The sequence below is a fragment of the Sorex araneus genome, chromosome 5 (genome assembly GCF_027595985.1).
Source record: "Sorex araneus isolate mSorAra2 chromosome 5, mSorAra2.pri, whole genome shotgun sequence".
Classification (NCBI taxonomy): domain Eukaryota; kingdom Metazoa; phylum Chordata; class Mammalia; order Eulipotyphla; family Soricidae; genus Sorex; species Sorex araneus.
The window spans coordinates 90,865,025-90,892,349 of NC_073306.1; the positions used below are offsets into that span (position 1 = coordinate 90,865,025).

Sequence of the window (27,325 nt, forward strand, 5' to 3'; positions counted from 1 at the left end):
CATTTGCAAGGCAAGAGTCTTACCCACTCTGTACCTGCTCCAGACATGCACTTTCTAAATTACTAATACTCAGTATCTCACATTCTTGCACTTGAGCATACTGCTGTCTTATGTTCTCCAGTGGGCATCAGTCCTACGCAGATGGCTGTCAAAGTTACTTCTCTCTTGGGCTCCAGAGGTTTATATCCAGTTCCCTACTTAACATTTTTTTTGCTTAAACCCTTTTCTCCTCTAGGATTAGGTTCTGTCAACCAATCACTGTTACTACCCAGTTTCTGGTCCCAATTTGCCTGAGTTACATCACTTCTCTAAAACACCCTCTTTCTAACAGTTATCAGGACTCCTCCTATCACTCTTTTCCCACCTTAATCCAGTGTCCAGCTTGCACCTACTAAAATGCAAGTGAGGGGCTGGAGCAATAGCACAACGGGTAGGGCATTTGTCTTGCATGCGGCCGACCCGGGTTCAATTCCTAGCATCCTATATGGTCCCCTGAGCACTACCAGGAGTAATTCCTGAATGCAGAGCCAGGAGTAACCCCTGAGCATCGCTGGGTGTGGACCAAAAAAACAAAAATAAAATTAAAAAAAAAAGCATGAGAATTCCCAGTGAGTGTCTAGAGCAAATTAAGTGTTCGGTAATTTTTTTTGTTGAATCAGAGCTTGGTAATAGCTATTATGTTAATGAATGAGGACAGATCCAGAACTAGTGTCAAGTAGACACTACTGAAAATATGACCTTCACTGAAAATATATAGTTTTCATCATGGTCCTGTTCAAGTCATTTGAGGTATTTCTTAGCTAAAATGTGCCATGGAGGGGGCTTACCAGGCCCCCAGATGGCAGTCTGTCCACATGGGGCTAGCTGGACTCCCCTAAAAAGGGAATACTGGCTCTTTCTGGAATAGACCTTTGCCTGTCTAATATGAAACCGTCTTTCTCAAATCAGAATTCCAACATTACCGAAACTCAGCAGTATCTTGGGCACAGAATGAACAAAAACATGCAGGCATACCTGGCATTTTACAAGGATGTCAAAGAAGTCTTCATCAGGTTCTTTGTTGTCATTCGTCATTAGGTGGCCCAGAACTGACTGACTGTTGGCCTGTGTCAGATGCAGGCCCGGCAGGTCACTGACACTGGCCCTTTGGTCATCAAGGCGGCGGCTCTGGGAACTCGCAAGAAGATCTAAAAACTCATCTGTGTTGGGGGATGCCACGGAAACAGATGGTGCTATGACGAGGGGGGGAAATCCCAGTCATTAAAAAATATTCAGACATCTGTTATGTGCATAATCCCCTTTCTGCCTCGGTTGGACCCGATTTCACCAAAAATTCCATGGTTACTCAGATTTGGATGAAAAGGACTGTTTTTGAGTTCAGTACTATTGGAATGGCAGAGAGTTGTTTGCTATTGGGATGGCTATTGGGGGTTTCTTTAGGAAAGCCCATCCTGGAACTTTCTAAGGCACTTCAGTGTTTTCCTTTTTTAATCCACACGTGGAATATGAGATATATATATAAATATATATATGAATTTTTTAAAGGTACATATAGGTTTTTTACTCATTAAAAAAATATTTATAATAGAAAGTATACTGACAAACTTAGAAGTGAAACAAACCCCTGTTGTTTGGACCTGAACAAAGGTGACAATTGATAAGATGGGATGGCAGAACATACTTTTCTGTATCATTTTGTGGGGAGTGGAAGAAGCTGCAGTTGATGCTCTTCCATGGTTCTTCTCCTGCAAGCAGCACCTCTGATCATCCATCCGATTGCTTTGAAATCGGCTCAACAGGTCAAAGAATCCTTCATCTCCAATGGTATCTGCACTGATTTTCTAAAACATTGAGAAAATGTGGAAAACTGACATCTTTGTAAAAAGAATAGGGGATGGCAATTTAGTAATACAGCTGCAATATTTCAGTCTTTAATCTTTCAGCCTTTAATCCTTGTTTCTATGGCTAAAAAAATGTAATGGGAAATTCTATAGATACTGAATTATCCACATTCTGTAGTCCAGCCCTAGTTCCTGTCTGAATTCAGCAGACTTTAAGAACTGATAAAGTGTGGCTTCCAGGGCTTTATACTAAGTGCCATTTGGGGGCCACACAACCGTGCTAGGGTCACGTCACGCGGGGCACATGCCCTAAGCCTGGTTCTATCTTGCTGGCCCTGGAACGTGATGCTCACAGTGTTAGAGGCCAAGAGGGATGCACAAGAAACTGAGATGGTTGGTGAATGGGTATTTGCAGTGTAGAGTTTCATACTGGCTAAATAATGTTTATACATGTGAAATAAGACAAAAATAATTTTTTTAAATTTTGGGGCTACAAGGCTCAGGGATTGAACTGGGCCCAACTGATGTATGCAAGGTTAGCACTGTCCCCCACAGACTATATCTCTCCAACCTGGTCATAGTCAATTCTGTACAGAAATGAAGACAGCTGTTGACTCGAAAGGAGAGGAAGTTTAGGAAAGACTTACAAATTTCTAGCTTAGGTTTTAACTGAAATGAAATAAGTGGGCTGCTGAGAGGACAGACTTGCTTTTAAAACTGGGTTACAATCCCATATGGGTTCACATTTTATTTCAGGTTTCTTTATGGCTTATCAGTAAACACTTAATTTACTTGCCTATTTTACATATTTCTAGATAGCTGCAGTCTTGTAAAAATTTTTCAGACTGAGGAGCGACAGTACAGGGGTGAAGGCATTTGTCTGGCATGAGGCTGACCATAGCTCCATCCTCCTTCCCAATTTTTTTAGGGGGAGGGCTGCTGTGTGCAAGGCAAATGCCTACCCGCTGTACTATTGCTCCAGCCCCATCCCTAATCCCCACCCCCCCACCCTTGCAGGCAGAAAGCTGTTATTAGCAGAAAAAGTTTAAGAAGTCTTGGGAATAAGAAGTATATGTGTAAGCTATAACCAGACACAATCCAAAAAAACTTTCTTAATCAGGCTCTAATTAAAACTGTGCACACTTTCAGTTGTCGACTTAGTTAAGACCTCAAACCTGGGGCCAGGGAAACGGCTCCGAGGTGGATGTGAGGCCTTGAGTTCCAGCAGGCACAGACTCTCGCACGGCGTCACCTTCAGGGACCACCGTGAATGCTCCCTGAGCACTACTTAGGAGCTACCCACTCTTTAAAAGAATCCTAGAACGATAGAATGGAGTCTTTGTTTTTTCTTCTCCTCTGCTGGGAACCAAACCCAGACCTCATATGCAAAGCAAAAGCCCTCCCTTCTTGTACTACAACCCTGGTCCCTCTTGATAGGTTCCTAAAGCTATCACTTAGGGACCGCAGTGATAGGGCAGCAGATTGGGTGCTTGCCTTGCATGCAGCCAACCCAGCTTCTATCCCTGGCATCCCAGCCAAGATCTAGCTCCAGCCCAAATGGGTCTTTCTTGAATTGCAATTCTGCTTTGAGCCATTTTTATATACTAACATTCCCTTTTGTGAATAACATGAGAAAAACTGATAAAAGGCAGGTATGCATGGAATGCTGACATGAGGGTGAACAGTGATCTTTTTAAAATAATCTTTTTAAAATAAAATAATTCTCAGAGGCTTGCATAATCTATGAGGGGATTGGCTATCCACAGATTGGCTCTTCTAGAGTAAAATCTGGGCTGATATCAGTTTCCCAGAAGCCACCTTCTCCTGCACTGACAGCGGGGGAGAAACCTGTGACTATGCAAAGGCTCTCCTGGCCCTGACCAGCCCTCATCTACCTCTTGCTGAGTGCTGCCTTCCTAGGAGCTGTCCAGTGAGACAGGGCCTCCGAGCAGTATGTTCTCTTAGTGATGACTGGAACCAGTTGTTTCTGGAACGACATCTCCTCACATCCAGAATGGACCCAGTCTAGGAGCTCGGAGTCCAGGTGGGGCAACTTCCCTACGAAAGGGCTCAGACTGGAGAGTTAGGGAGACCTTTGAGCAACAAGGTCTAACAGGACAAAGGACTCAAGATGAATGCAAGAAAATGAAACAGAGGTACTTCGAACTCAAAGACTGATTTTAAACATACCCTTTGAGGATTTGGATTTCGGTGGTCAATGGAATTACTGGCATCTTGGAGAACTTTAGCTGAGGAATTAGTTTTGTATTTTTTCCCCTTCAATCTGTTAACAAACAGTAGCTTTGCAGAAGGCTTGGCAATAAGAGGTTTTTGTTTAGCAAGAATTTCACTATTCCAGTTCTGTACCTGCAAAATTATAAACGGAAAGGACATGAACAACGACAAAAATCAACAGATTACCTGCAGTGTTCTATAATATTAACTTGCTCTTTCCATTCATTTATAGAAGTTAGACTGTAATAATTTCCTTACTGCCACATATAACTATTTTCAGTACTAATGCTAACTGTATATACATATGGGCTTCTCAGAAAACCATTAAAATGATGACTCTGGGGAGGGCACACCCAGGAGCATGGCAGGCCTGGGGTTCATCCTTGCCACCAAACTGTCCTGTGGCCAACTTTCAGAGGGAGGGGCTCTGGCCCTGAGCACTGCTTGGGAGTGCTCAGGACAGAGTGAGGTCCTTCCTCCTGCAGGTGTGCGGCCCCAGCAGCCACAGAGCCAGACTGGGCCTGAGAACTGCAACCAAGAGTAACAGGAAGGGAAAAGAAACTACCACAAAATCTTGGCTGTCTAGAGCTTGGTCACTGGAGCCTGGGTGGGGCCCTGGCATGCTGCTCCAAGAACCACCAGAAGGAACCTCTGGAGACCAGGCCAGGGAAGCCTCTCCCCACCCAGCACTGGGGGTGGCCCAAAAACAGAACACCGAAATGTTTCTATGCGGTTTGGACTTCTCAACAGAAACAATAATGGAACCATCTTCAAAATTAGGAAGGAAAAGTTTCAACCAGGAGTTCTAGACTCCGTACAGTGAGGACAAGTGTGCCTGTGTCCTAAGACAGGGTCTATGGGCAGGGGTGGGGTGCCCCGCTGCCATCCAGCAGCTCTCAGGCTCCAGCGAAGCCTGTGAGGACTTGGCGTAGTCCTGAGCTCACCCAGAGCCAGTACCCAGCACTGCCCCGTGCCTCAGGAGCCAGACCTAGCTTTGGACCAAATGCCCGTAAACCAGGGGCCACAAAGCCTTTCTTGAGGTTCTATGACTTTGCTAGGGCAGCTGTCAGCACTCGGGAAACACAGGAACTAACCAGAGCATCCGTTTATTACAAGGAGTGAAATTCAGAACAGATGGCTGGAGGTGGTAGGTGGGGAGAGACACCCCCAAGGGAGCCGACCTTGGTGCAGTCACAGAGGCATCTATCCACGGAGCCGGTCACATCACCAGCACTGATGACTGAACCCATGTGTATCCCTCAGGAGGGGCTGAGAAGCTCAGATCCTCCTGGCAAAACATTCCAGGGGCTCCCAAATGGCTCCCGCCCCCTTTTCAGATAATCTCAGTGCCCCACTGGGAGCCTTCCTGCCTTTAACATGGTGAAACTGATGTATAGGACTGGTGGCTCACAGCTGAATGTGGTTCAATAAGCACAGATTGCAGGACTGGTCTCACTATGTTAATCAAACAGTGCCCCCTACCTGTACCAGAGAGTACTGCCAGCTTCCTTTCTTCAGTCCCACCAGTCCAACCTAGTGGGCAGGACTGCCCATTTTAGGAAACTGTCAGGTTTCTAGTAAGCAGCTCCCCACTTTGCAAAGAGCTTCCCCAAAGTCACCTCTTTAACATAAATAAGGCCTTTACCTCTCTCTCTACACGGAGGCAGTTCCAAGTACTGGGCATGAAAGTCCAGTCCATAGGAGAAATGTATTTTAGCCATTTGAATAAGCAAAGAATTTCTTTTCTTATAAATGACACCACAAGAGACTAGTGAGGTAGTATGGGGGGGTGGGAGGCTTGCCTTGCCATGAAGCTGACAGTAGTTTGATCCCCAGCACCACATGTGGTCCCCTGAGCGCTGCCCAAACGCCCCTAACCAGCCCCCTTAGGCCATCCAAATAATATAAATTATACAACAATAGGAAAAAAATTTTTTTTTCAATAGAAAAAAGACCTATGGTCCCTGCAAATGTTCCTGCAGCTGCTCTCTTTTCCAAGAGAAATCTTCAGGATCACGATCACAAAATCTCATTAATCATCGATTTCTCGAGCGGGCTCGGTAACCTCTCCATTCATCCTTTTCTCTGAGATCTTAGAAGTCTCTCTCCACTTGGTCCTCCCAATGATGTCGCACTGGAGGCTCTTTCAGGGACAGGGGAATGAGATCCAGCTTGTTACTGGATTTAGCATATGAATACACCACGGGAAGCTTGCAAGGCTGTCCCATGTGGGCAGGAAACTCTCAGAAGCTTGCCAGTTTCTCCCAGAGGGAGAAGTAGGCTACAAGATATCACTTCTGGGAGCTTGCTTTTAAGTCTCTGGATGTTGGCCATTGATGGGATTACATACACCTGGGTTCCTCTACCCATACCTTTATGCGTGAGGCCCGTCCGAATGTGTGGAGAGGGACCTCGAGCATGGCTGTAGCTAGGTCCCGGTGGTCTTCAGCCACCGGAGCTCTGCTCGGGGTGGAGAGGGAAGCTGGAGCCCATCCCTTCCGAGGGGCCCCGGGGAAGACAGCCAGGCATGCGGGCAAGAGGAATCTTAAAACTCAGAAATAGCCCTTTTCCTTATAAACACTACTTTGCTGAGAGTAGTGAAATAATTTTTTGACAACTTTAAAGAAAAGAAACCAATGCCAAGAACCAATTCTACTACATTTAATTTATACCTAAAACTTTATCACCATTTGACACCTGGAAAATCAGATGTCAAATCAGAGATGAATTTGGTCAAATTCTTTAGATTTACCATTTAGCACCAGAAGCCACACCTTGCTCCTTGTTAGTAAGTTCCTTCTAGGAGGAGGAAAAGATCCCAAAACTGACAAACTTTTCTAATTTAAGAAATAATCACGAGCATTGTGTAACTGAGACTTAAGCCTGAAAGCTTTTTAACTTTCCACATGGTGTTCAATAAAAAAAAAAAAAGAAGAAAAAAAAAAAGAAAGAAATAATCAGGGGATGGAAGAGGTAACTCAAGAAGTTCATGGGGGTGGGGCCAGAGCGATAGCACAGCGGGTAGGGCATTTGCCTTGCACGCGGCCGACCCGGGTTCGATCCCCGGCATCCCATATGGTCCCCCAAGCACCGCCAGGAGTAATTCCTGAGTGCAAAGCCAGGAGTAACCCCTGAACATCGCTGGGTGTGACCCAAAAAGAAAAAAAAAAGTTCATGGTTCCTGGAGCCCACCAGGATAAAACCCCCAAAGCAAACCCCCAAAAATGATAATTTGAAAATTTAAAAACTTAAACCACTCAAAGGAGGTAAATATACTCTTTTAGAAATTAAAATGCTTAAACAACTCATAGTTTCAAAATTTCTGAAAAACAGCATAAGAGTAAATTCAGTAGATGTTGGTCATATGACTACTCACACATAAGTCAATATTAAAAATATTAAAATCAAGGCTGGAGAGAGAGTACAGCGGGTAAGGTGCTTGTCTCTCATGCAGCTGACCTACCTTCAATCCCTGGCACCCCAAATAGTCCCCTAAGTATCCCTAAGGAGAGTTCCTGAGTGCAGAGCCAGGAGCAACTCCTGAACATTGCCAGTGTGACTCCCAAAATTTAAAAAAAAATTGAAATCATGCCCTTAACTCTAACAATTAGACAAAAGAATATCTAAGAACATGAAAAGCATGTTCTTTATATGATTATATTACTACTCACATAAAAACATAAGATGAATAAATATGAATAAAATTTATTAAATAGATTTAAATAAATTTATTAAATACATTTATTTAAATAATTTATTAATTTATTTTTAAAATTTTTATATAGTGAATCACCGTGGGGTACAGTTACAAGCTTATGAACTTTCGTGTTTGCATTTCAGTCATAATAATGATTGTTTACCCACCCCTCCACCAGTGCCCATTCTCCTCCGTCAATGTTCTCAAAATCCCTCCCACCACCCCCATCCCATCCCCTACCTCCCCACTCCACTTCTGTGGCAGGGCATTCCCTTTAGTTCTCTCTCCTTTTGGGTGTTTTAGTTTGCAACAAGAACCAATTCTACTACATTTAATTTATACCTATTTAAACACGATGAGTGGCCATCGTGTTTAGTCTATAGTCTACTTTCAGCACACATCTTTCAACCTGAATGGGCCCTCCCAACATCCTTTACTTGGTGTTCCCTTCTCTATCTGAGCTGCCTTTTCCCCCAGCATGTGAGGCCAGTTTCCAAGCCATGGAGCAGACCTCCTGGTCCTTATCTCTACTACTCTTGGGTGTTAGTCTCCCATTCTGTTACTTTATATCCACAGATGAGTGCAATTTTTCTATGTCTGTCCCTCTCTTTCTTACTCATTTCACTTAACATGATATTTTCCATGATGATCCACTTATATGCAAATTTCATGACTTCATCTTTTCTAACAGCTGCATAGTATTCCATTGTGTACCAAAGTTTCTTTAACCAGTCATCTGTTTGGGGGAACTCCATTTTTTTTTCCAGATTTTGGCTATTATAAACAGTGCTGCAATGAACATACAAATGCAGATGTCATATCTGCTAAACGTTTTTATCTCTCTGGGATATACTCCCAGGAGTGGTATTGCCGGGTCAAATGGGAGCTCAATTTCTAATTTTTTGAGAATCGTCCATATTGTTTTCCAGAAGGGCTGAACCAGTCAGCATTCCCACCAGCAGTGAAGGAGAGTCCCTTTTTATTTAATTAATAAATTTTACTTTATTTAATAAATGTATTTAATAAATCACTGTATCACTGTATCACTGTCATTCCATTGCTCATCAATTTGCTCGAGCATGCACCAGTAACGTCTCCATTGTGAGACTTGTTGTTACTGTTTTTGGCATATCGAATACACTACGGGTAGCTTGCCAGGCTCTGCCGTGCGGGCGGGATACTCTCGATAGCTTGCCGGGCTCTCTAAGAGGGATGAAGGAATCGAACCCAGGTCAGCAGCGTGCAAGGGAAACGCCCTACCCGCTGTGCTATTGCTCAAAATAATGAACAAAGTTACTAATTTTTTTGGTTTTGATTTTTGGGGGCCAACCGTGCTGGTAATTCACTGTGAGGCCCTGAGGACACCGCATTGCTGCGGGGGGGTGTGTGGAGAGGCTCTTAGGGACCCATTGAGGTACCAGGGATCAAGGAAGTTGGCCGCATACAAGGCTTGCATCTTAATCTCTTTGGCCCCAGTCCCAGTAATTCCGATTTTCTTTTTGTAATGATGTTCTAAAGTTGTCACATTAAACAAACACTGGGGGTGGGGGTATACCTGGCGGTGCTCAGGGACCTACTTTGCTGCTCATGGGGCAACTCCCGACCACTGGGAAGATCATTAGCTGGGGACCAAACCTGGGTCTCCTGTGCTTGGCCAAACCTGTGCTCAACTCACTGAACCATCTCCCTGGCCCCTGTACTGAACATCTGATAAAAGGTATTAAAAACATGCACTATATTTTTTCTTAAGGAACAAGAGTTTAATTTAACAAGATAAAACTAAGGGCCGGAGTGATAGTACAGCAGGTAGGGAGTTTGCCTTGCATGAATCCAACCTGGGTTCAATTCCCAGCATCCAATATGGTCCCTTGCCTGAGTACCTCCCAGAGTAATTCCTGAGTGCAGAGACAGGACTAACCCCTGAGCACTGCCAGGTATGGCCCAAAACTACAAAATAAAATCAACAAGATAATATTAAACAGTTGGAGGAAAGCAGCCTAAAACGGGGTGCAGCTCAGTGGCTGAGCACTTGTCTTGCAGGTGGGGACGACCCTGTTTTTGATTCCTGGCACTGCTAAAAAAAGAAAGGGGAAAGCAAAGCAGACTAGATTCATCCTCCAATAAAAACTCCTCAGTTATAAAATTTCTATTCTGGAGAGAGAGAGAGAGATAGAGAGAAAGGAAGAAAGGAAGGAAGGAAGGAAGGAAGGAAGGAAGGAAGGAAGGAAGGAAGGAAGGAAGGAAGGAAGAGAAAGAAAGAGAGAAAGAAAGAACGAAAGAAAGAGAGAGAGAGAGAGAGAGAGAGAGAGAAGGAAGATCAAAGAGAAGATGCATCCTAGTGCAGTTAAAAAATAAGCTTTTCAAAACAGATGGTTAATAAAAGTCTCTTCTTGAACCTAAGTGTCATTAATCTTACCAACACTGCTGTGTTATTGCGGGTGGGGGGGGCAGGGGGAAGCTTCTTTGCTGTGTTTTGATTTTCCTAATCATTAAAGTCAAGCCAATACATATACATGGTAAAATATTCAAATGTTCCAAGCTATAAAATTATTCCCTCTAATCCAGATACCCACACAATCCTCTGCCCAGAGGCAACTGTATTGACAAGTTTCTTACAGATACTCTCAGGAATGTGTTACACAGCTATAAAGAAGACCAGGGTCTTAAACAGCAGCAAAATGCACACATTACTTTGGTACTATAGTTTGGGGTTTTGTTTTTTTCTGACACTTCTTGATGGAAAACTTCTAAAGTGGTACTCAGAACAAAGTCTAAGCTTACTATTTCATTTACATTGAAGGTTAGAAAAACATTGTTAGCAAATGAAGAAGTTTGAAGACATAAAAACTGCCAACCTTTTCCGGTGTCAGCTTCATAAGTTCCATGTTTTCCATGCTGTGTCGGCGTCCAAACTTGGGACGTGCACCTTTGTGAAAAAGTCAATTTATTAAGGCAAAAGCCTGAGACTGAAAACCCAGCATCGCTATGTGGCTCAGCTTTCAAGTCAGTTATACAGACTCACGGCAGAGGAGGAGACATGTAAAAACATGTATTAAGAATAATAATCTCACCAGCTACATAAAAATAGAAGGTACACTCCCTTAGGATGCTTTGATGTGAGGAAGTTGAATTTTGCTTGGAAACTAACTTGGGTTACTAACATTGCCCCTTAATTTAGACAAGACATTTTATAATAATGGGTTCTACTCCATCCACACATCTCTTAAGAAACCCAAACCGGAAAGTGGGTTAAGTAAGAACCTAAGAACAAGGCTTTTGGTCTTTAATTTTGCAGTAAGAATAAAAATAACGTCCTCTGTACTATACCGTTTCTCCTTTTCAAGCTATCTTTCTCTACGTTCAGATCTTATAGTTAAAACCAAACAGGAAGCAGAGATCCTCAAATTTTTTTTGACAGCAAATACAATTTTCACTTCAAGTCAGCCTTTTAATGACCACAATTTTTCAGGGGTATTTTGGGGGTGTGTTTTGGTTTTGGGAGCCACAACCAATCACCCCTAAAGGGGCTCTGGGGACCGAACCTGTGTTGGCCATATGCAAGTCTATGCCCTACCTGCTGCACTATCTCTCTAGCCCCCTTAAAGGGCAAGGTCTATGGAATTACGTGATGCCTTATACCCAGCTTATGAAACAAGCTATGGGGAGGCAGAGAGATAGAGGGGTCACGGTGTTTGGGTGCACAGTGAGCAAACCCTGTTTGCTCCCAGTACTACTCGGTCCTCTAGCACTGCTGGGATTAACCACGAGAGGGGGAGGTGGGGGGGGGAAGAAAGCGGCCATGGTGCCAGGGAGAGAACTCTCATGGGCGGGGGGCAGGCCTGGCAGACAAGGGTCCATGCTTGGCATATGGAGGTCCCAAATTCAGTCTCCAGCACTGTCTTGTGTCCCAGCACCATCCTGTCCCCCGGCACTTTGGGTGTGGCCCTGAGGCCTCAGAGGTCCCTGCATTGCTGGTTCCCAAGCATCACTCTTTGGCCACTGAGTTACTGGGTAGTACTGGGAGTGGACCCCAGGCCTCCAAAACACTTAGGAGGCCCCCTGACAAAAAAAGAATAAAAGCACCCAAGAAACCATGATGAACATCTTCAATCTTGTAGAACCTGAGCTTTCCTTGTCCCTGGCAAGCCTTTGTTTTGTTTTCCTGGGCCACTTCTGGCCATGCTCAGGATTGCCGGGGTCAGACCTGCCACTCCAGCCTTGAGTCAGCTCCCTGAACACTTTTAAAAAATATATGATTTCAGTATTTACATATGTCTAAGCAATACAGACTATCTAACATTACATAGTCTCCCACTGTATTATATTCTCATTTCCTTTGGGCAATCTTGTATCTGTGAGAGTCAAGTTGATATATGTAGTCTAATACATTTTTGTTTCCATTTTAAATCTAGGAAGTGATTCATTTAGGCTGATTGCTATTTCTTGTCATTATGTAGTACAGGAATTGCTGGAAATGTCTCTTAGTATACATTTATTTGTATGTCTAAAACTAATTTCAAATTAACTTTGTATACTTCATAGTTAAAATAATAGGAAAACATTTATATATCCAGGATTTAAACATATTTACATGTTCTCATTTGATAAAGCTAACAATTCTGAAAATAGGGCTGGAAAATAGTGTTGCAGGTTGGGCCTTGCACGCGGCTGAAACAGGTTCAATCGCTGGCACCCCACAGAGACCCCTGAGCTCACTAGGAATGATCCCTGAGTGCAGAACCAGGAGTAAGTCCTGAGCACCATCAGGTGTGGCCCTAAAACACAACAGCAAGGGGCTGGAGCGATAGCACAGCGGGTATGGCATTTGCCTTGCACGCGGCCGACCCAGATTTGATTCCCAGCATCCCATATGGTCCCCTGAGCACCACCAGGGTAATTCTTGAGTGCAGAGCCAGGAGTAACCCCTGTGCATTGCTGGGTGTGACCCAAAAAGCAACAAAACAAAACAAAACAAAAAAACAACAGCAAAATGAAAATGAGGTTAAATATATTTTCATGTATTTATAACCGATGGGGTTCCTTCTGTTAACTGCTTTTGTCTATTGAATTGTTCATATTCTGTTTATCTTCTATCTTGGATGTCTTGTTTTTAATTCAGTTCTCATATAGTTTCTATCTCCTTTTTGAATCATGTTTGGGGCAATTACATCCTCCCAACTTGAGTTTTATCTCTATGTATTTCCTCTTAGTGAAATGAAGTACTGAATTTCAAGGCCCATCTTCCTTAATGATTTACTTCTGTGTCTTGAGATAATCTTACCTTCTGCTGTCATGTCTGCAGACTGCCTAGGCATGGATTCAAAGGCCAAACCAGTCATTTCCTTGGGACGCAACTTGGGGTAATTGCCTCTGATTTTGCTTTTTTGGTTAGACGTGGAGTTGACTGCATTCAAGGCACTATCCAGCCACCATGTTTAATTCTTAATCCATCAAGAATAAATTCTTGTGTGAAATATTAGTTTCCCCCCTTATGTAAACAACATAAGTATAGACTAAACAGGGGCTATTTCGTTCCATTAAGCTCTGGTCTGTTTGTCTCTGCCACTAGCACACCACCTGCATATTTATGACCTTCCTGTCTGTAGAGAAAGGACTTCTCATATTTTATCAAGAAAGCTGAGTTTTCCAGATCTTTCATATATAGAGATAACCTCAGGTTGTTTCACAAAAGCACTGCTATGATTTACTTGACAATGCACTAAATTTATATCAATTTTTAAAAAATTGAGATCTTTTATATATCTGGTCTGCTATTAAGATAAATTAGGGATGTGTTAAAATGTCCCATTATCAGTATGCATTTTTCCCTTTTGGGTATTGTAAGTATCCTGATGATGTATCACTAGGGTTCCTGCTCATATACAAATTTCAGCAGACTCTTCCTGGTGATTTCTTTTGAAGGGGGTGGCGAGGGATTGGGCCCCACCCAGGGATGCTCAGGGGCTATTCTTGTTCTGTACTCAGGAGTGATGGAAGAGGACCATGCAGTGCTGGGGATCACAAGGCTGGCCACATAGGAAGGGATGCACTTGATGCCCTGCACTGTTCCGGGGCCTCTGATTTGACAATTTGACGTCTTTATCACTGTGGAGAACTACTGTGGTATTTCTTTCTTCTTTTTTTTTTTTTTCTTTTTGGGTCACACCCGGCAATGCACAGGAGTACAGGGGTTACTCCTGGCTCATGCACTCAGGAATTACTCCTGGTGGTGCTCGGGGAACCATATGGGATGCTGAGGCTCAAAACCAAGTCAGCCGCATGCAAGGCAAACACCCTACCCACTGTGCTATCACTCCAGCCCCTGCTTTCATTTCTTTTAATTTTTTTTTTTTTTTTTTGCTTTTTGGGTCACACCCAGCAATGCCCAGGGGTTACTCCTGGCTTTGCACTCAGGAATTACTCCTGGCAGTGCTTGGGGGACCATATGGGATGCCGAGGATCGAACCCGGGTTGGCCGCGTGCAAGGCAAACGCCCTACCCGCTGTGCTATCGCTCCAGCCCCACCTGCTTTCATTTCTAACAAGACTTTTTACTTTTAAAGACACCTTTTACTTTTAAAGACACCTGATATTAATATGGATAGCTTCTTCTAGTCAGTTGCTTTTTATTCTTTCAAGTTTACAATACAAGACATTTTTTAATAGAGGTGTAGGGTGGGAGATCTGGATCACACCAGCAGTTCTCAGGGCTTACTTTTTTTTTTTTTCTTTTTGGGTCACACCTGGCACAGGGGTTACTCCTGGCTCTGCACTCGGGAATTACCCCTGACAGTGCTCAGGGGACCATATGGACCATATGAGATGCTGGGAACCGAATCCGGGTCAGCCGTGTGCAAGGCAAACGCCCTACCCACTGTGCTATTGCTTCAGTCCCAGGGCTTACTCTTTTTTTTTTTTTTTTGCTTTTTGGGTCACACCTGGCGATGCACAGGGGTTACTCCTGGCTTTGCACTCAGGAATTACCCCTGGCCGTGCTCAGGGGACCATATGGGATGCTGGGATTTGAACCCGGGTTGGCCGCGTGCAAGGCAAACGCCCTACCCGCTGTGCTATCGCTCCAGCCCCCCAGGGCTTACTCTTAACTGCACTCAGGGATCACTGCGGGGGTTCAGAGGGCCATGTGGAATGCTGGAGGGGGGGCGGTCAACCCAGGTCAGCTGCATGCAAGGCCAGCACCACACCCACTGTTCTCTCTCTTTGGCTCCCATCAGACATTTCTGGTACTAGCAGTGTTTAGTCAGATTTTATTCTTCCCAGTCTGATTTTTTTTTTTGGGGGGGCCACAACCTGAAGTGCATGGGGTTGCTCTTAACTTGGTGCCCAGGAGATCATGCTGTGCCGGGCATCAAATCCAAGGGATTATTCACCAAGTGCTCCACCACAGAGCCCTACCCCACTCCTGTCTCTTACAGGAACACTGACAAGTAATGGGACGACTTCTGTATTTGGATAGTGGGGTAGTTTTATACTCCTTTACCATGTTGTTGGCTTTTTTTACTTATTAGGATGGGGATACACCTGACTATGGTCAGGGCTGATTCCTGGCTCTATGCTCAGGGGTTAGTCCTGGCAGACTCGGGGGACAATAGACGATGCTGAAACTTGAACCTGGGTCAGCTGTGTTCGAGGCAAGCGGCCTGCCTGCTGTACCATCTCTCTGGCCCCATAAGAGAATTTTTAATATTCAATTCACTTGTATTTCTGTCTTTCTTTAAATATATTGCTGGATTTGGTTTGCTTATACTTTTGTTTAGGAAGTTTTGTACTTTGTTCATGAATAAACTGTGTTACAATTTATATTTCTTGTATAGTGTCTACTTTAAATTTTGGGGGCTAACCTATCTTCAACAAAACTATATTTTCATTAAGATTGGAATTAATTTTCATGAATATTCAGTAGCTTTCACAAAATCTTGTCTGTTTGTTTGTTATTTTCTTAATGGGAAATGTTTAGATCAAAATTCTCCATGGAATTAGGTAGTAGGGATGTCACTCATGTTACATTCTGCCTTTTTAAAAAAGTTTTTGGTCATACCTAGCAATACTCAGGGGTCATTTTTTTTTGCTTTTTGGATCACACCCAGGGATGCTCAGGGGTTCCTCCAGGCTCTGCACTCAGGAATTACTCCTGGCGGTGCTTGAGGGACCATATGGGATGCCGGAGATTTAACTGGGGTTGACCGCATGCTGTACTATCGCTCCGGCCCCTTAGGGGTCATTCTTGGCTCTGCACTCGGAAAGTACTCCTGGCAGTGATGGGGAAGACTATCTGGGATGAAGGGGATCAAACCTAGATTGGTCACGTGCTAGGCAAGTGGCTTACCCACTTACATCTCTCCAGCCCCTCTGCCATTAGATTATTACAAAAGATTACACTTTCACTATTCCTAAATTCATAAGACAAGCTGAAAAATACTTTGTTTTTTTATTTTTCATTTAAAGAAATTCAGTTAGAGAAATGTGAGGAGAGAGGGGGGAGGGAAGGAGGGAAGGAGAGAGGGAGGGGGGGAGACTTCTTTAGAGGGGAAGATACCTACAATACTGTATCGTACATTGGTCAATTTTCAGGGCTATGGAGCGATAGCACAGCAGGTAGGGTGTTTTGCATGCAGCCGACCCGGGTTCAATTCCTCCATCCCTCTCAGAGAGCCCGGCAAGCTACCGAGAGTATCCTGCCCACATGGCAGAGCCTGGCAAGCTTCCCATGGCATATTCGATATGCCAAAAATAGTAACAAGTCTCACAATGGAGATGTTACTGGTGCCCGCTCGAGCAAATCGATGAGCAATGGGATGACAGTGACAGTGCAGTGCAGTGGGAAATCAAAAGGCATAAAAAGGGTGAGCCTCCTATGTCTCATGTTACATATTTTCTTTGGATTTGGTAAAACTATGTGGCAACACATGGATAATTTAAAGTCTGAAGATAAAGCAGGTTACAGAAAACATCCACTACTTACCATGTAAACTGCTATCAGCTTCGATGTTCTCAGATAGGACTGAGTTATTGGTGCTGTAACTCAAACCAAGGACCATCTGCAGGTCTGAGAGGTTGAGGCGTGCGGTCAGCTCCCCACTCCTGTCCCCCACCTGCAACAACAAGCATTCGCACTGTACAGCCACATTAGAGACCAGGAATTGGCGAAGATTAACTGAAAATATTGTGAACCTAAAGGTGGAAAAAAACAGAAGTTAATAGAGTCCTATCAAAAGTAGGAGACTATGATTAAATTGTCTTTTTATTAATAGCTTTTTTTAAAGAATAAAGCAAGGATGAGAGAGAGAGAGAGAGAGAGAGAGAGAGAGAGAGAGAGAGAGAGAGAGAGAGAATGAGGGCATGAGGGCACATGCCCTGCATGGGGTAGGCTCAGGCTCAATCCCCGGCACCACATGGCCCTCTGAGCACTGGCAGGAGCAGCCTAAGTGCAGCTGGATGTGGCCCAAAAACAAATCAAAATCAAACAAAACAGAGGGGTGGTTCTAAAATGGACAACTCTACAGATTCTTTAATGTCTAAATTTGATTGCACTCACTCTCTAGAATCATATTAGATAAAGCAGGTTATTCTGTAATACATTAACTTTGCATCACTTGGTAAAAACTTGCGGAACATATTTTACTTCTATACCATAGTAATCATTACCATTTAGGTATTAAGTCAGTACTATTATACTAGCCACTTTGACAGCCACTACCTTTAATTCCTACAATTAGCAAGGTAAATACTGTTATTATTACCATTCTACAGATCAGAGAATTGAGGCTTAATGTTTCCATACTTAAAAAGACAGCAAAATTGGGGCTGGAGAGATAGCACAAGGGGTAGGGCATTTGTCTTGCACGAGACCGACCCAGGTTCAATTCCCAGCATCCCAAATGATCCCCTGAGCACCACCAGGGGTAATTCCTGAGTGCAGAGCCAAGAGTGACCCCTTGTGCATCACCAGGTGTGACCCAAAAAGAAAAAATTTTATAAAAATTAAAAAGACAGCAAATTGCAATAAAAACCATATTTTTTTTTGTACACCATGCTACTTTTCCATGTACCAACTGGGGTGAAGTCTTAGTGACTTTCCCATTCCCCCATGTCACACTTACCCTCCTGCATCCGTTATCAAAGACCAGTACAAACATTACCTCTATTCCAGATCAAAGACCTTTTGGGAGACCAGAGAGATAGTCCAGTGGGTAAAGAGTTTGTCTGTACATGACTGATCCTGGTGTAATACCAGGCACCACATATGGCCCCCTAGATCCCCCAGCAGTGATCTCTGAGCACAGAGTCAAGAGTAAGCCCTAGCACCTCCCAGTGTGTCCCGAATTCCCACTCTGTCCCCCAAAAGCATCCTGTTTTTCCTATGTCATTGTGAAACACAGATTTATTACTACAATCTATAACAATCTAGAGAACAGGACTTCCCCTCTCCAAACTGACTTATGAATTACAATAGCACAGATAGCAGTTTTTTATTTTAGTTGCATACCTCTCTCGAAATTTCCAAGTGCTTCTCTGCAAAATGCATTGCTCGATCATGATTTCCCAGAGCTGTGTATGCGTTTCCTAAGCTCCAGCATGCTCGACCTTCACCAATTCTAAAATACAACACACAAAGCTATTATACAGGTATCTGAAAGGATGTGTGTATGGGGACAAAAGCTACCAAGCAATACCAACAAGTCTTTCATATAAAGAACACAAAATCAGAATACTAGAACATTCACATGCCCCGATAATGCTAAAATGTGAATCAAATATCAAAATGGAAAACACCCTATCTGCTCCTTGGGTTGGAGGACAGCCAGATAGATGAAGAGATGGATGAACAGATGGATGAAAGAAAGGAAAGAAGGGGAAGAGAGAAGGAAGGGGAAGGAAGGGAAGAAAGAAGAGAGGGAGAGCAGAATGGACAGAGGAAAACCGCCATAGCTTTCATATAACGTTTCATATAAACAAAGGACTTACAGTTCCTCTTCAAAAGAAAAGGATCTGTCCATATTGTCCCCTCTTCCTGTGTGGCAACAAGTAGAAGGAGCTGGAGAGCAACTATCTCCTACACAAAGGGCTTATATCTAGCTTCACTCTAATTCCTGTACTGATCTAGCTAGGAGAACCTTTGCGGGCAACTGAGCTTATGAGATCATTACCTATCTTGGTTCAAGGCTATAAGAGACAAGTCACATTCTCTGTAACAGGCAAGCCCTCCACACTATATAGAGAAGGTGTTCACAAGACAGTTCCCTAAAAGCATTCTTCAAAAATGAGGAATTTAACACAAAAGAAATATTCTGGTGAATCAGGGGGGAAAAAATCTGTATCTTAGCAAAAGTGAGAAAAAAGTATATAACTTACCTATCATTTAACTCCTGAGCAATTGCTAAGTGCTTCAGATGATAATCAATGGCCTTGTCATAATCTTGCAGTAATGTGTATGTGTTCCCAAGGCTGTAGCAAGACTGAGCTTCCACGGCCCTGTCTTTGAGATGTCGCGCCAATAGCAGCGTCTTCCTGGAAAAACAAAGTTGTCCTTTACAGAACAGAACAGCCACTAGATTCTAGACTCTAATCATACATCCACTCTTCTCTCCTGTTCTCTCTTGCCTCTTAAGTAAATCTGTTTTAGTGCCTAATAGCTCAGACGTTTCCCCATAGTTTTAGGAAAAGGAAAGAATTTTCAAAGGCAAAAAAACCCAAACCCAGACTTTCAGAATAAATGTGAAAATCCTGTCAATTCTCCCTGGAACAGAAGCCGTGGCACCTGAGAGCAAGAGCCTCTAATGGCTAACACGTGGCTCCAGCACCTACGGAAATGTCTCCTGTCCGACGGCAAACACAGAGAGACTTCTCCCACATGGTATCTCTTTTACTCACACTGCTGCCTTTATGTTTACTTGGTTTTGTTTTGCTTTCTGGTCCACACCCAGAGGTGCTCAGGGGCTTACTCCTGGCTCTGAGCTCAGGAATTACTCCTGGTGGTGTTTGGGGGACCATATGCCGGGGATCATACCTGAGTCGGCCGTGTGCAAGGCAAATGCCTCACCTGCTATACTATAGCTCCAGCCCCATGCGGCCTTAATGTTTAGTCAAAATTTAAAAATCACGTTAAAATTTCTATGTACAAGTTATTAATCATTGATTTATTATGAACATTAAATACTACATTTAAGTATTAACCAAACGACCTAAACATTAACCACTGCATTTAAATATTAACTAAATTCTACTTAATATCTGGCTAAATATCCACCTAATTCAACCTAATTATGGCGCAGTCAATGAGAAGTTAGCGCACAGAAACTAGAATCAGACAGACTTCAAACCCCAACTCAGCCAGTGGGCCACGTCACTCACCCTCTATCCCTAGTCAAACCGAACTCAGGTCAGCTGTGTTCAATGCTAGCGACCTAATCACTGTGCGATCACTCTGGCCCCTGAAGGTTTTTGGTTTGTTTTTTGTTTTAAAAAAAAAAAACAAAACTGCCTGTCCTCCCAAATATTTTGGAACACTTTTGGAATGAACTATCTTCATATTCTGTGGCACAATCCACTTCGCCAACCACTTTTTGAAGTACAACTAGTTTGTAAATGATCAGAGTTCCTTCTGGAACCAAATTCAGCTACTAACATACATCACCACACTACGACTTCCTATTCTGAAGAACAGAATACAGATATGTAACACCAAGACAGTCTTCTCGTGTGGCCACAAGAACATTTCCAAAGGGGGCAACAGCATAAGAATGCACTTCACATTGATCAACAGAAATGTTACACTGACTTGTAGTATTCGGAGGCAGTTTCAAATTCTCCAAGAAATATATACGCATTTCCAAGGTTGCTATATGCTCTTCTTTCAGCTGCTTTATCTCCAAATTCTTTTGCAATAAGGAGGCGCTGAAACAGAAAATTTTCATTAAAAATCATAATAAACCTGAAAACCCGACTCTTAGGCTCCAACACTAATAGGGAAACAGCCTGTGTCCCGGCCGTGCACGTACCTGCTCGTGAGCTATGACTGCATCCCTGAAGTTGCCCAGGAGATAATGTGTGTTCCCCAGGTTCCCAAAGGCACGTCCCTGGGCCGCTCGGTCCCCCAGTGCAGTCACGAGGGAGAGGTTTTCCCTAAGTGGTAACAACAGGTTGTCAAATACCTTGGGGAAAAATTTTTAAATGACTTTATTTACAAATCTAATTTTCTTTCTTGCTTTTTTCCCTTGGTTTGGGGCCACACCTGGTGGTGCTCAGGGCTTAATCCTGGTCTGCACTCAGGAATCACTCCCTGGCAGGCTTGGGGAAACATGGGGTGATGGGGATCAAATCCGGGTCGGTTGTGTGAAAAGCAAGCACCTTATCCGGGTACTACCACTCCAGCCCCAAATCAAATTTCTTTTTATAAGAAAATTATGCCGAAGTTTATAGCTGGGCCAGGAAGATAGCTCAAATGTCTGGACTGTGTTCCTGGCAATGCAGAGGCTCCAGCTCCACGGGGTCCCCCAGACACCAGTGCGTCACCAGCCCTGAGAACGGTTCCTGCCTCTCATTCCTCCCTCCAAAAGCTTCCAACAATAATGAGCTAGGCTTTAAAGATAAAACACAGGGGGCTGGAGTGATAGCACAGCAGACAGGGCATTTGCCTTGCACGCGGCTGACCCGGGTTCGAGTCCCAGCATCCCATATGGTCCCCTGAGCACCACCAAGAGTAATTCCTGAGTGCATGAGCCAGGAGTAACCCCTGTGCATCGATGGGTGTGACCAAAAAAGAAAAAAAAAAAGATAAAACACAATGGACGATCATTACAGAAATACATGGGTTCAGTTTCGTGAATCATTTAGATTAAGTGTCTTCCCAGATTCAAAAACACATTCACCTTTTCTAGCTAAGAAGTTCTATAAAATTTCACTGGAAAAAAAATTCAAACATTTTTTTACAAACCATTAATATTTGCTTTTGCCACTAGGTGACACTAGCCTGCAGCTTAAATGAAAGAAGTGGGGGTGGGGGGTCAGGGGTTGGGGAAGCTAATACTACACACAACTCAGTATTTTATTTTTTTAATTTTTATTTTTTTAATCTCAGTAATATTTTAGCAATAAGTTGGTGGTTTATTTTGACCGGCTAGTCCTTTATTCAACCGTTGCCAAATTTAAAGACTTTCTGGGAAATGGCTCAGTGGTAGTGTATGTGCTCTGCATATCTCAGTTTGATGCCTGGCACCACCACCACCAAAAATCTTGGAATTTAGGCCAGTCTCTGCCCTGTGCTACTCACTCATAATAGTCCACAGCTGCCTGCAGAGCACTCCTCACTTCTTCAGGAAACTCCTCCACATCATGAGGGCCGGGACAGCTGAAACTTTTCCCTTTGGCGTGATACACATTTCCAAGGTTGTACAGTGCTCTGGCTTCTCCCACCTAGAGGAAGATACCCAGCAGTTTACACTTATATAAAACGATATTACATAATTCTTATCGCATGTATTTAATCTTTACTATTATGGTCAAGAGAAAGAAATGTGTCTCTTGACCATCCATGTAGATCAATAAATTATTATTATATATGAAAGGAAGAGCATAGATTTTTTTTCTCCATTAAAAAAATGTTCTTTCCTGTGAGTATCCTTTCAGTGGGCTGGAGCGATAGCACAGCAGTAGGGCATGTGCCTTTCACGTGGCCAACCCGGGTTCGATTCCTCCGCCCCTCTCGGAGAGCCCGGCAAGCTACCGAGAGTATCTTGCCCACACGGCAGAGCCTGGCAAGCTGCCCGTGGTGTATTTGATATGCCAAAAACAGTAACAAGTCTCAAAATGGAGACGTTACTGGTGCCCACTCGAGCAAATCGATGAGCAACAGGATGACAGTGATACAGTGATCATTTCAGTACCTTTATTGCAAACTATAATGCCCCAAAGAGAGAGAAAGAGAGGGGCTGGAGAAACAGCACCGCGGGTAGGGCATCTGCCTTGCACTCGGCTGCCCGGATTCGATTCCCAGCTTCCCATATGGTGCCCCAAGCACTGCCAGGGCTAACCCAAAAAAGAAGAGAGAGAAAGAGAGAAAGACAGTGTGCGGGGGGGTGGTGAGAGGGGGTGGAGGAAGGGAGGAAGGGAGGAAAGAGGGAGGGAAAGTACTTGCCAAAGAGGCAGACAAGCTGGGGTGGGAGGGTGGCAGGAGGAAAACTTGGGACATTGGTGGTGGGAAAAGTGCACTGGTGAAGTGACAGTGCTGGAACATTGTATGACTGAAACCCAATCATGAACAACTTTGTAACTGTGTATCTCAAGGTGATTAATTTAAAAAAAAAAAAACTTCTGAAATAAACTCCAGAAAAATTAAGCGGAATTAAAACACAAAGCAGATCTCAGTGAAAACATCTGGCTCACCCTCTAAAGTTTCCTTCTTACCTTGTCATTAAGCTCTCTGGAAATATCTAGGTGTCGCTGACAACAGACCACAGCTTCATCAAAATTCCCAAGGACTTTTAGGGTGTTTCCCAGATTACCACTAGCTTTGGCTTCCCCCACCTGGTCTCCAATAGTCCTGGGAAAAATAGAAAATTATGTCAAAAGAGAAAACAGAGAAGAGTTTTCCTTAGAGGACAAGTGACATGCTTTAGGCAAGAAAAACACATTAGCCATACACCTATTTTAAATAAAAATAAGCTTAATTTCTGATTTAAACTAATTAGCTTTCATTTAACTATAGGGTTATTTCAGTGCTCTTCATTTAATTAAAATGTGTTCAGCTTGAAGATCACTTTTAAAATATAATGCTGATGTAATTTTTGGCTCTTGGGCCACACCAGCAATGCTCAGGGGTACTGCTGGCTCTGTGTTCAGGAATCACCCCTGCGGTGCTCAGGGCATCATAAGGGATGCTGGAATTGAACCCAGGTGTGCTGCATGCAAGGCAAGCATCCTACCTGCTGCACTATTCCCCAGCCCAATGTAATAATATTGTTTATTGACTAAAATAAAAAATTGTGTGGGCACATCAGTGGTACTCAGTGTGGAACCAGGGCTGCATGCAAGGCAAGTACCCAATCCACTGTATTATCTCTCTGGCCCTTGAACATATTTTTAAAGTGATAGGTAATTTATGGAGGAAGAGTATTAAAAAACATAATTACCTTGCAAGAGTTAAATCATGATGATGATATTCTAATGCTTTGGCATAATCATGCAAATAGAAATAAGCGTTGCCCAGCTGGCTGTAAATAGCACTAAGTGTTTTCAGGTCTTCGGTCCCAACTTGAACTGCAGCTTCAAAGAAGGACACACCAGCTCGGCAGTCCCCAGACTTACACAGACGTTCCCCTTCCAAGGCCAACTCTAGGCAGGATGCTTCCATTCTGTGAAATCACACAGGAGAGTCACTTGTACTCTAACCGCAACCATGCTGCAATTTAGACATAACTGGGATACCCTTGCTCAGTGTACAGAGTATACTCACATGGTGATATAGTAGCAAACAATTTCAGTGAGCTCACTTATCCCAGTGTATCAGCCTTAGAGACCAGATTTTATATACACTTGCAAAATATCTCACTATGGAGCTCTTTTAAACTGGTGCACCAAAAGCAAGCCATGATACCCAGGAGAGCCTAAGCGGTACTTTCTACATGGCTCAGAGTCGTGGCAGGCTTAGATAATGCCAAGAAGTCTGGGGAGAATAAGGGCACCTGGGGAAGCTGAGGTCCAAAAATTAATGCTGTGTATCCAGGCCATCTATTTTCGTCTAAAGTCCAATAACCCCTCCTACCATCTTTTTGTTCTCAGGACTTATTCCTAAGAACAAAAAAAGTCCTGTGCTCAGAACTTATTCCTGGCTCGGGGATCATTCCTGGCGGTATAGAGGAACCACATCAGATGCCAGGGATCGAACTCAGGTTGGCTGCATGCAAGGCAAGCACCCTACCCACTATACTCTCTCTTGTCCCTACCATCTTCTCTGATTCACACCTGCTGTACACGTGCTGTACGCGCACACACACACACACCTGCTCCTATTACCACCACACTCTCACCCTGTGGCAAAGAAAGTCTCCAGGGCACTTCCACCAGAGAACAATGTGTCAAGAAACTACAAGCGCCCTCCCCATCGTACAATCTCCCTGGCCCCCGAGCATTTTGGGTTTGGGAGCAGCACCAAGCTATCCGTTACTAGAGTTTCGAGCAACTAGCAATTCTAACAAAACAGTGTTTGTTAACTCTGACTGCACTACAGCTGAATGTACAGAGGAACGACACTCAAAGGTGAGAGCACAGATCGAAGTGGGGGCCCACAGGTCGAAGCTGGGCATGGCCCAGCCCCTTGAGCAGTGCTGGGTGTGACCAAGCCCGCCCAGGGCCAGCAGCACCCTGGCAGTTTTCTTGGGAAGGGACTCTGAGGACTTCAGCACCCCCGGAGAGGTTCTAAAAAGCCCAAAGCCTTCAAGATCGGGACCCACTCTCAGCATGCAGAGCCAGCACTGGTCTTTCTGACAGCCTTCCAGGTCACTCCAACGGGTAAGCCAGGCTGGAGAATCAGGGGCTTTCACAGGAAATGCTAATTAAACCACCACTCACCCAAAATTCACTCAAATATGATCATGGATTTTTGCATTTCCAGGAGCAAGTTTCATTAGCATCTCCCTTCAAGTGCTATCTTTTACAGTATAAAATCTCAAGATTCTAGAGAGCCACAAAGTGAAATATTATTGTACGAATAGAAATAAAATGTGGTGAAGCTGATAGACGGGGTTGGGGAGGTGGCTGCGAGGACTGGTGCGCAGCTTGCATTAATTACAGTTAATATTTCATTGTGAAATATTTGTGTATTGAAATTAACAATTTAAGTGTCCTACATTTGTTAGAAAAACACCAGTCACCATGCAAAGGGATTCTAGGGAGCTCCCAGAGCATCTCTGCGGGAGAGAACAGCCACGCCCAGCGGTGCCACAGGCTGAAGGGAGGACTCTCTGCTCACCTGTAGGACCATAAAATGTGGGAGTTTTCCACAGTGTTTGCTTCTATCTGCACAGAGCAAGATCTTCATCAGATATCTGGCCTTCTGAGTTGAACTGATGACCTACCTACAACTGAACTGATGACCTACAGTTCAACTGAGCTGAACTGATGACCACCTACAGCCAGTCAGGTAAGGACCAGATGGGAGTTTCTCAAAGTGGGCCTTAACACCCCTGGGGGACACTGGAAGGATGGCAGGCTGGGTAATAGTCCTGGCTGCCAAATGGGGTGTTTTCTATGTGTGTCCTTAAAGGAAGATGAGTTTCTAGGAGCATAGAATATATGTGTGGTGTTCTGTTTCTGAAAAGGGGTGGGAGACCAGGCCGAATATGTCTGGCAAGCTCTGAACTAGTGTCATAGAGCTATGTTCTTTTAAAAAAAGTCCTTTACTGGGGCTGGAGAGATATTTCAGCAGGTAGGATGCTTGCCTTGCCTAAGGCTGATTCTGGGCTGATTCCTGTTACCCCATATGGCCCTCAAGCCCCTACCAGGAGCGATCCCTGAGCTCAGAGCCAGGAGTAAGCCCTGATCACAGCCAGGTGTGGCCCCGAACAAACAAAAAACCTTCATGTAATTCTCACTGGAAACTGTGACAGCAAAGTGGACCCCAGCAGGCTCCAAGCTCCAGAGCTCTCGGCGAGAGATGGCTCTCAGTTTAGAAAACTAGCCTTCGTCACTAATGTACAATGTGAACTCTCATTTATGATGAATTATGAGAGAAATTATAGCCCTGGCGTACCTTATTATTAAATAAGTCAGCAAAAATCTCCAACACCTCCTCAAATATATCTGAAGGCAGAATTGTCAAAGAAGGTTGGCTTATAAATTTTTCAAAAGATCATTAAATAGTAACAGAGAAAGTAATTTCATATCCTCTCTGCCTCTATGAGGGAATAGAATTACTTCATCTGTTTACCAGTTGGGGTGAGAACAAAGAACATACCCAGAGTAGAAGGCAAATGAGAAAACTCAGAAACCATGAAATCCACTAAACCCGGAGGCAGAGATAGGCTGGGGGTGCACTCAGCGGCAAGAGGCCCGGGTATGAACCCCAGCACCATGAGAAACTATTCCACATATAAAAAGTTTTTCAAAATCTAGTATTATGCAAAAAAAGGGTATTTCTTAAAATTAATGATTTGAAGTTTAGAAATTCTACTTTGCACCATTTCTTTGTACTTTCACAGAGAAGTACAAAAAACTTGACAAGCATTCTGATATCTCTTGGGTCTCCAGCGACCAGAACATTCTACTTCAAAGCTATAAACTTTGAAGTAGAAACTCCTCCTGGGATGCCTAAGGGCCTCCATAATGAAAGAACTAGATGGATGAAACACTACAGGCCAAACGCTTACCAAATTAGCAGTCACTAGGACAGGCTGTGAGTCCTGCAGGAGTACAAAGCATCACCCAGGGATCATACAGGATTTATACAGTAATCCTACTGATATATAAAATGTTGATCGTAGGGCAGAGAGGAAGCCAGAGATTTTCTTTCTTTCTTTGTTTTTTTAATTGAATCACCATGT

The 27,325-nt window shown here is 43.8% G+C and overlaps 1 protein-coding gene across 4 annotated transcripts in view; it reads right to left on the reverse strand.

Moving 5' to 3' along the window:
* Positions 1-27,325, reverse strand: part of GPSM2 (G protein signaling modulator 2) — a 45,049-nt gene that overhangs the window by 2,170 nt on the left and 15,554 nt on the right. For 3 of the 4 annotated variants that reach the window (XM_004620043.3, XM_055138471.1, XM_055138470.1), the window contains 12 exons: positions 23,918-24,139; positions 23,193-23,328; positions 22,060-22,202; positions 20,789-20,912; positions 20,569-20,684; positions 19,143-19,298; positions 18,277-18,385; positions 16,753-16,882; positions 10,629-10,699; positions 4,032-4,208; positions 1,682-1,841; positions 1,015-1,232 (listed from right to left, as the gene is read on the reverse strand). In XM_004620043.3, the coding sequence (XP_004620100.3) occupies positions 1,015-1,232; positions 1,682-1,841; positions 4,032-4,208; positions 10,629-10,699; positions 16,753-16,882; positions 18,277-18,385; positions 19,143-19,298; positions 20,569-20,684; positions 20,789-20,912; positions 22,060-22,202; positions 23,193-23,328; positions 23,918-24,139 (1,762 nt within the window). The remainder of the gene's footprint in view (positions 1-1,014; positions 1,233-1,681; positions 1,842-4,031; positions 4,209-10,628; positions 10,700-16,752; positions 16,883-18,276; positions 18,386-19,142; positions 19,299-20,568; positions 20,685-20,788; positions 20,913-22,059; positions 22,203-23,192; positions 23,329-23,917; positions 24,140-27,325) is intronic. The other variant, XM_055138472.1, reaches the window with a different exon arrangement.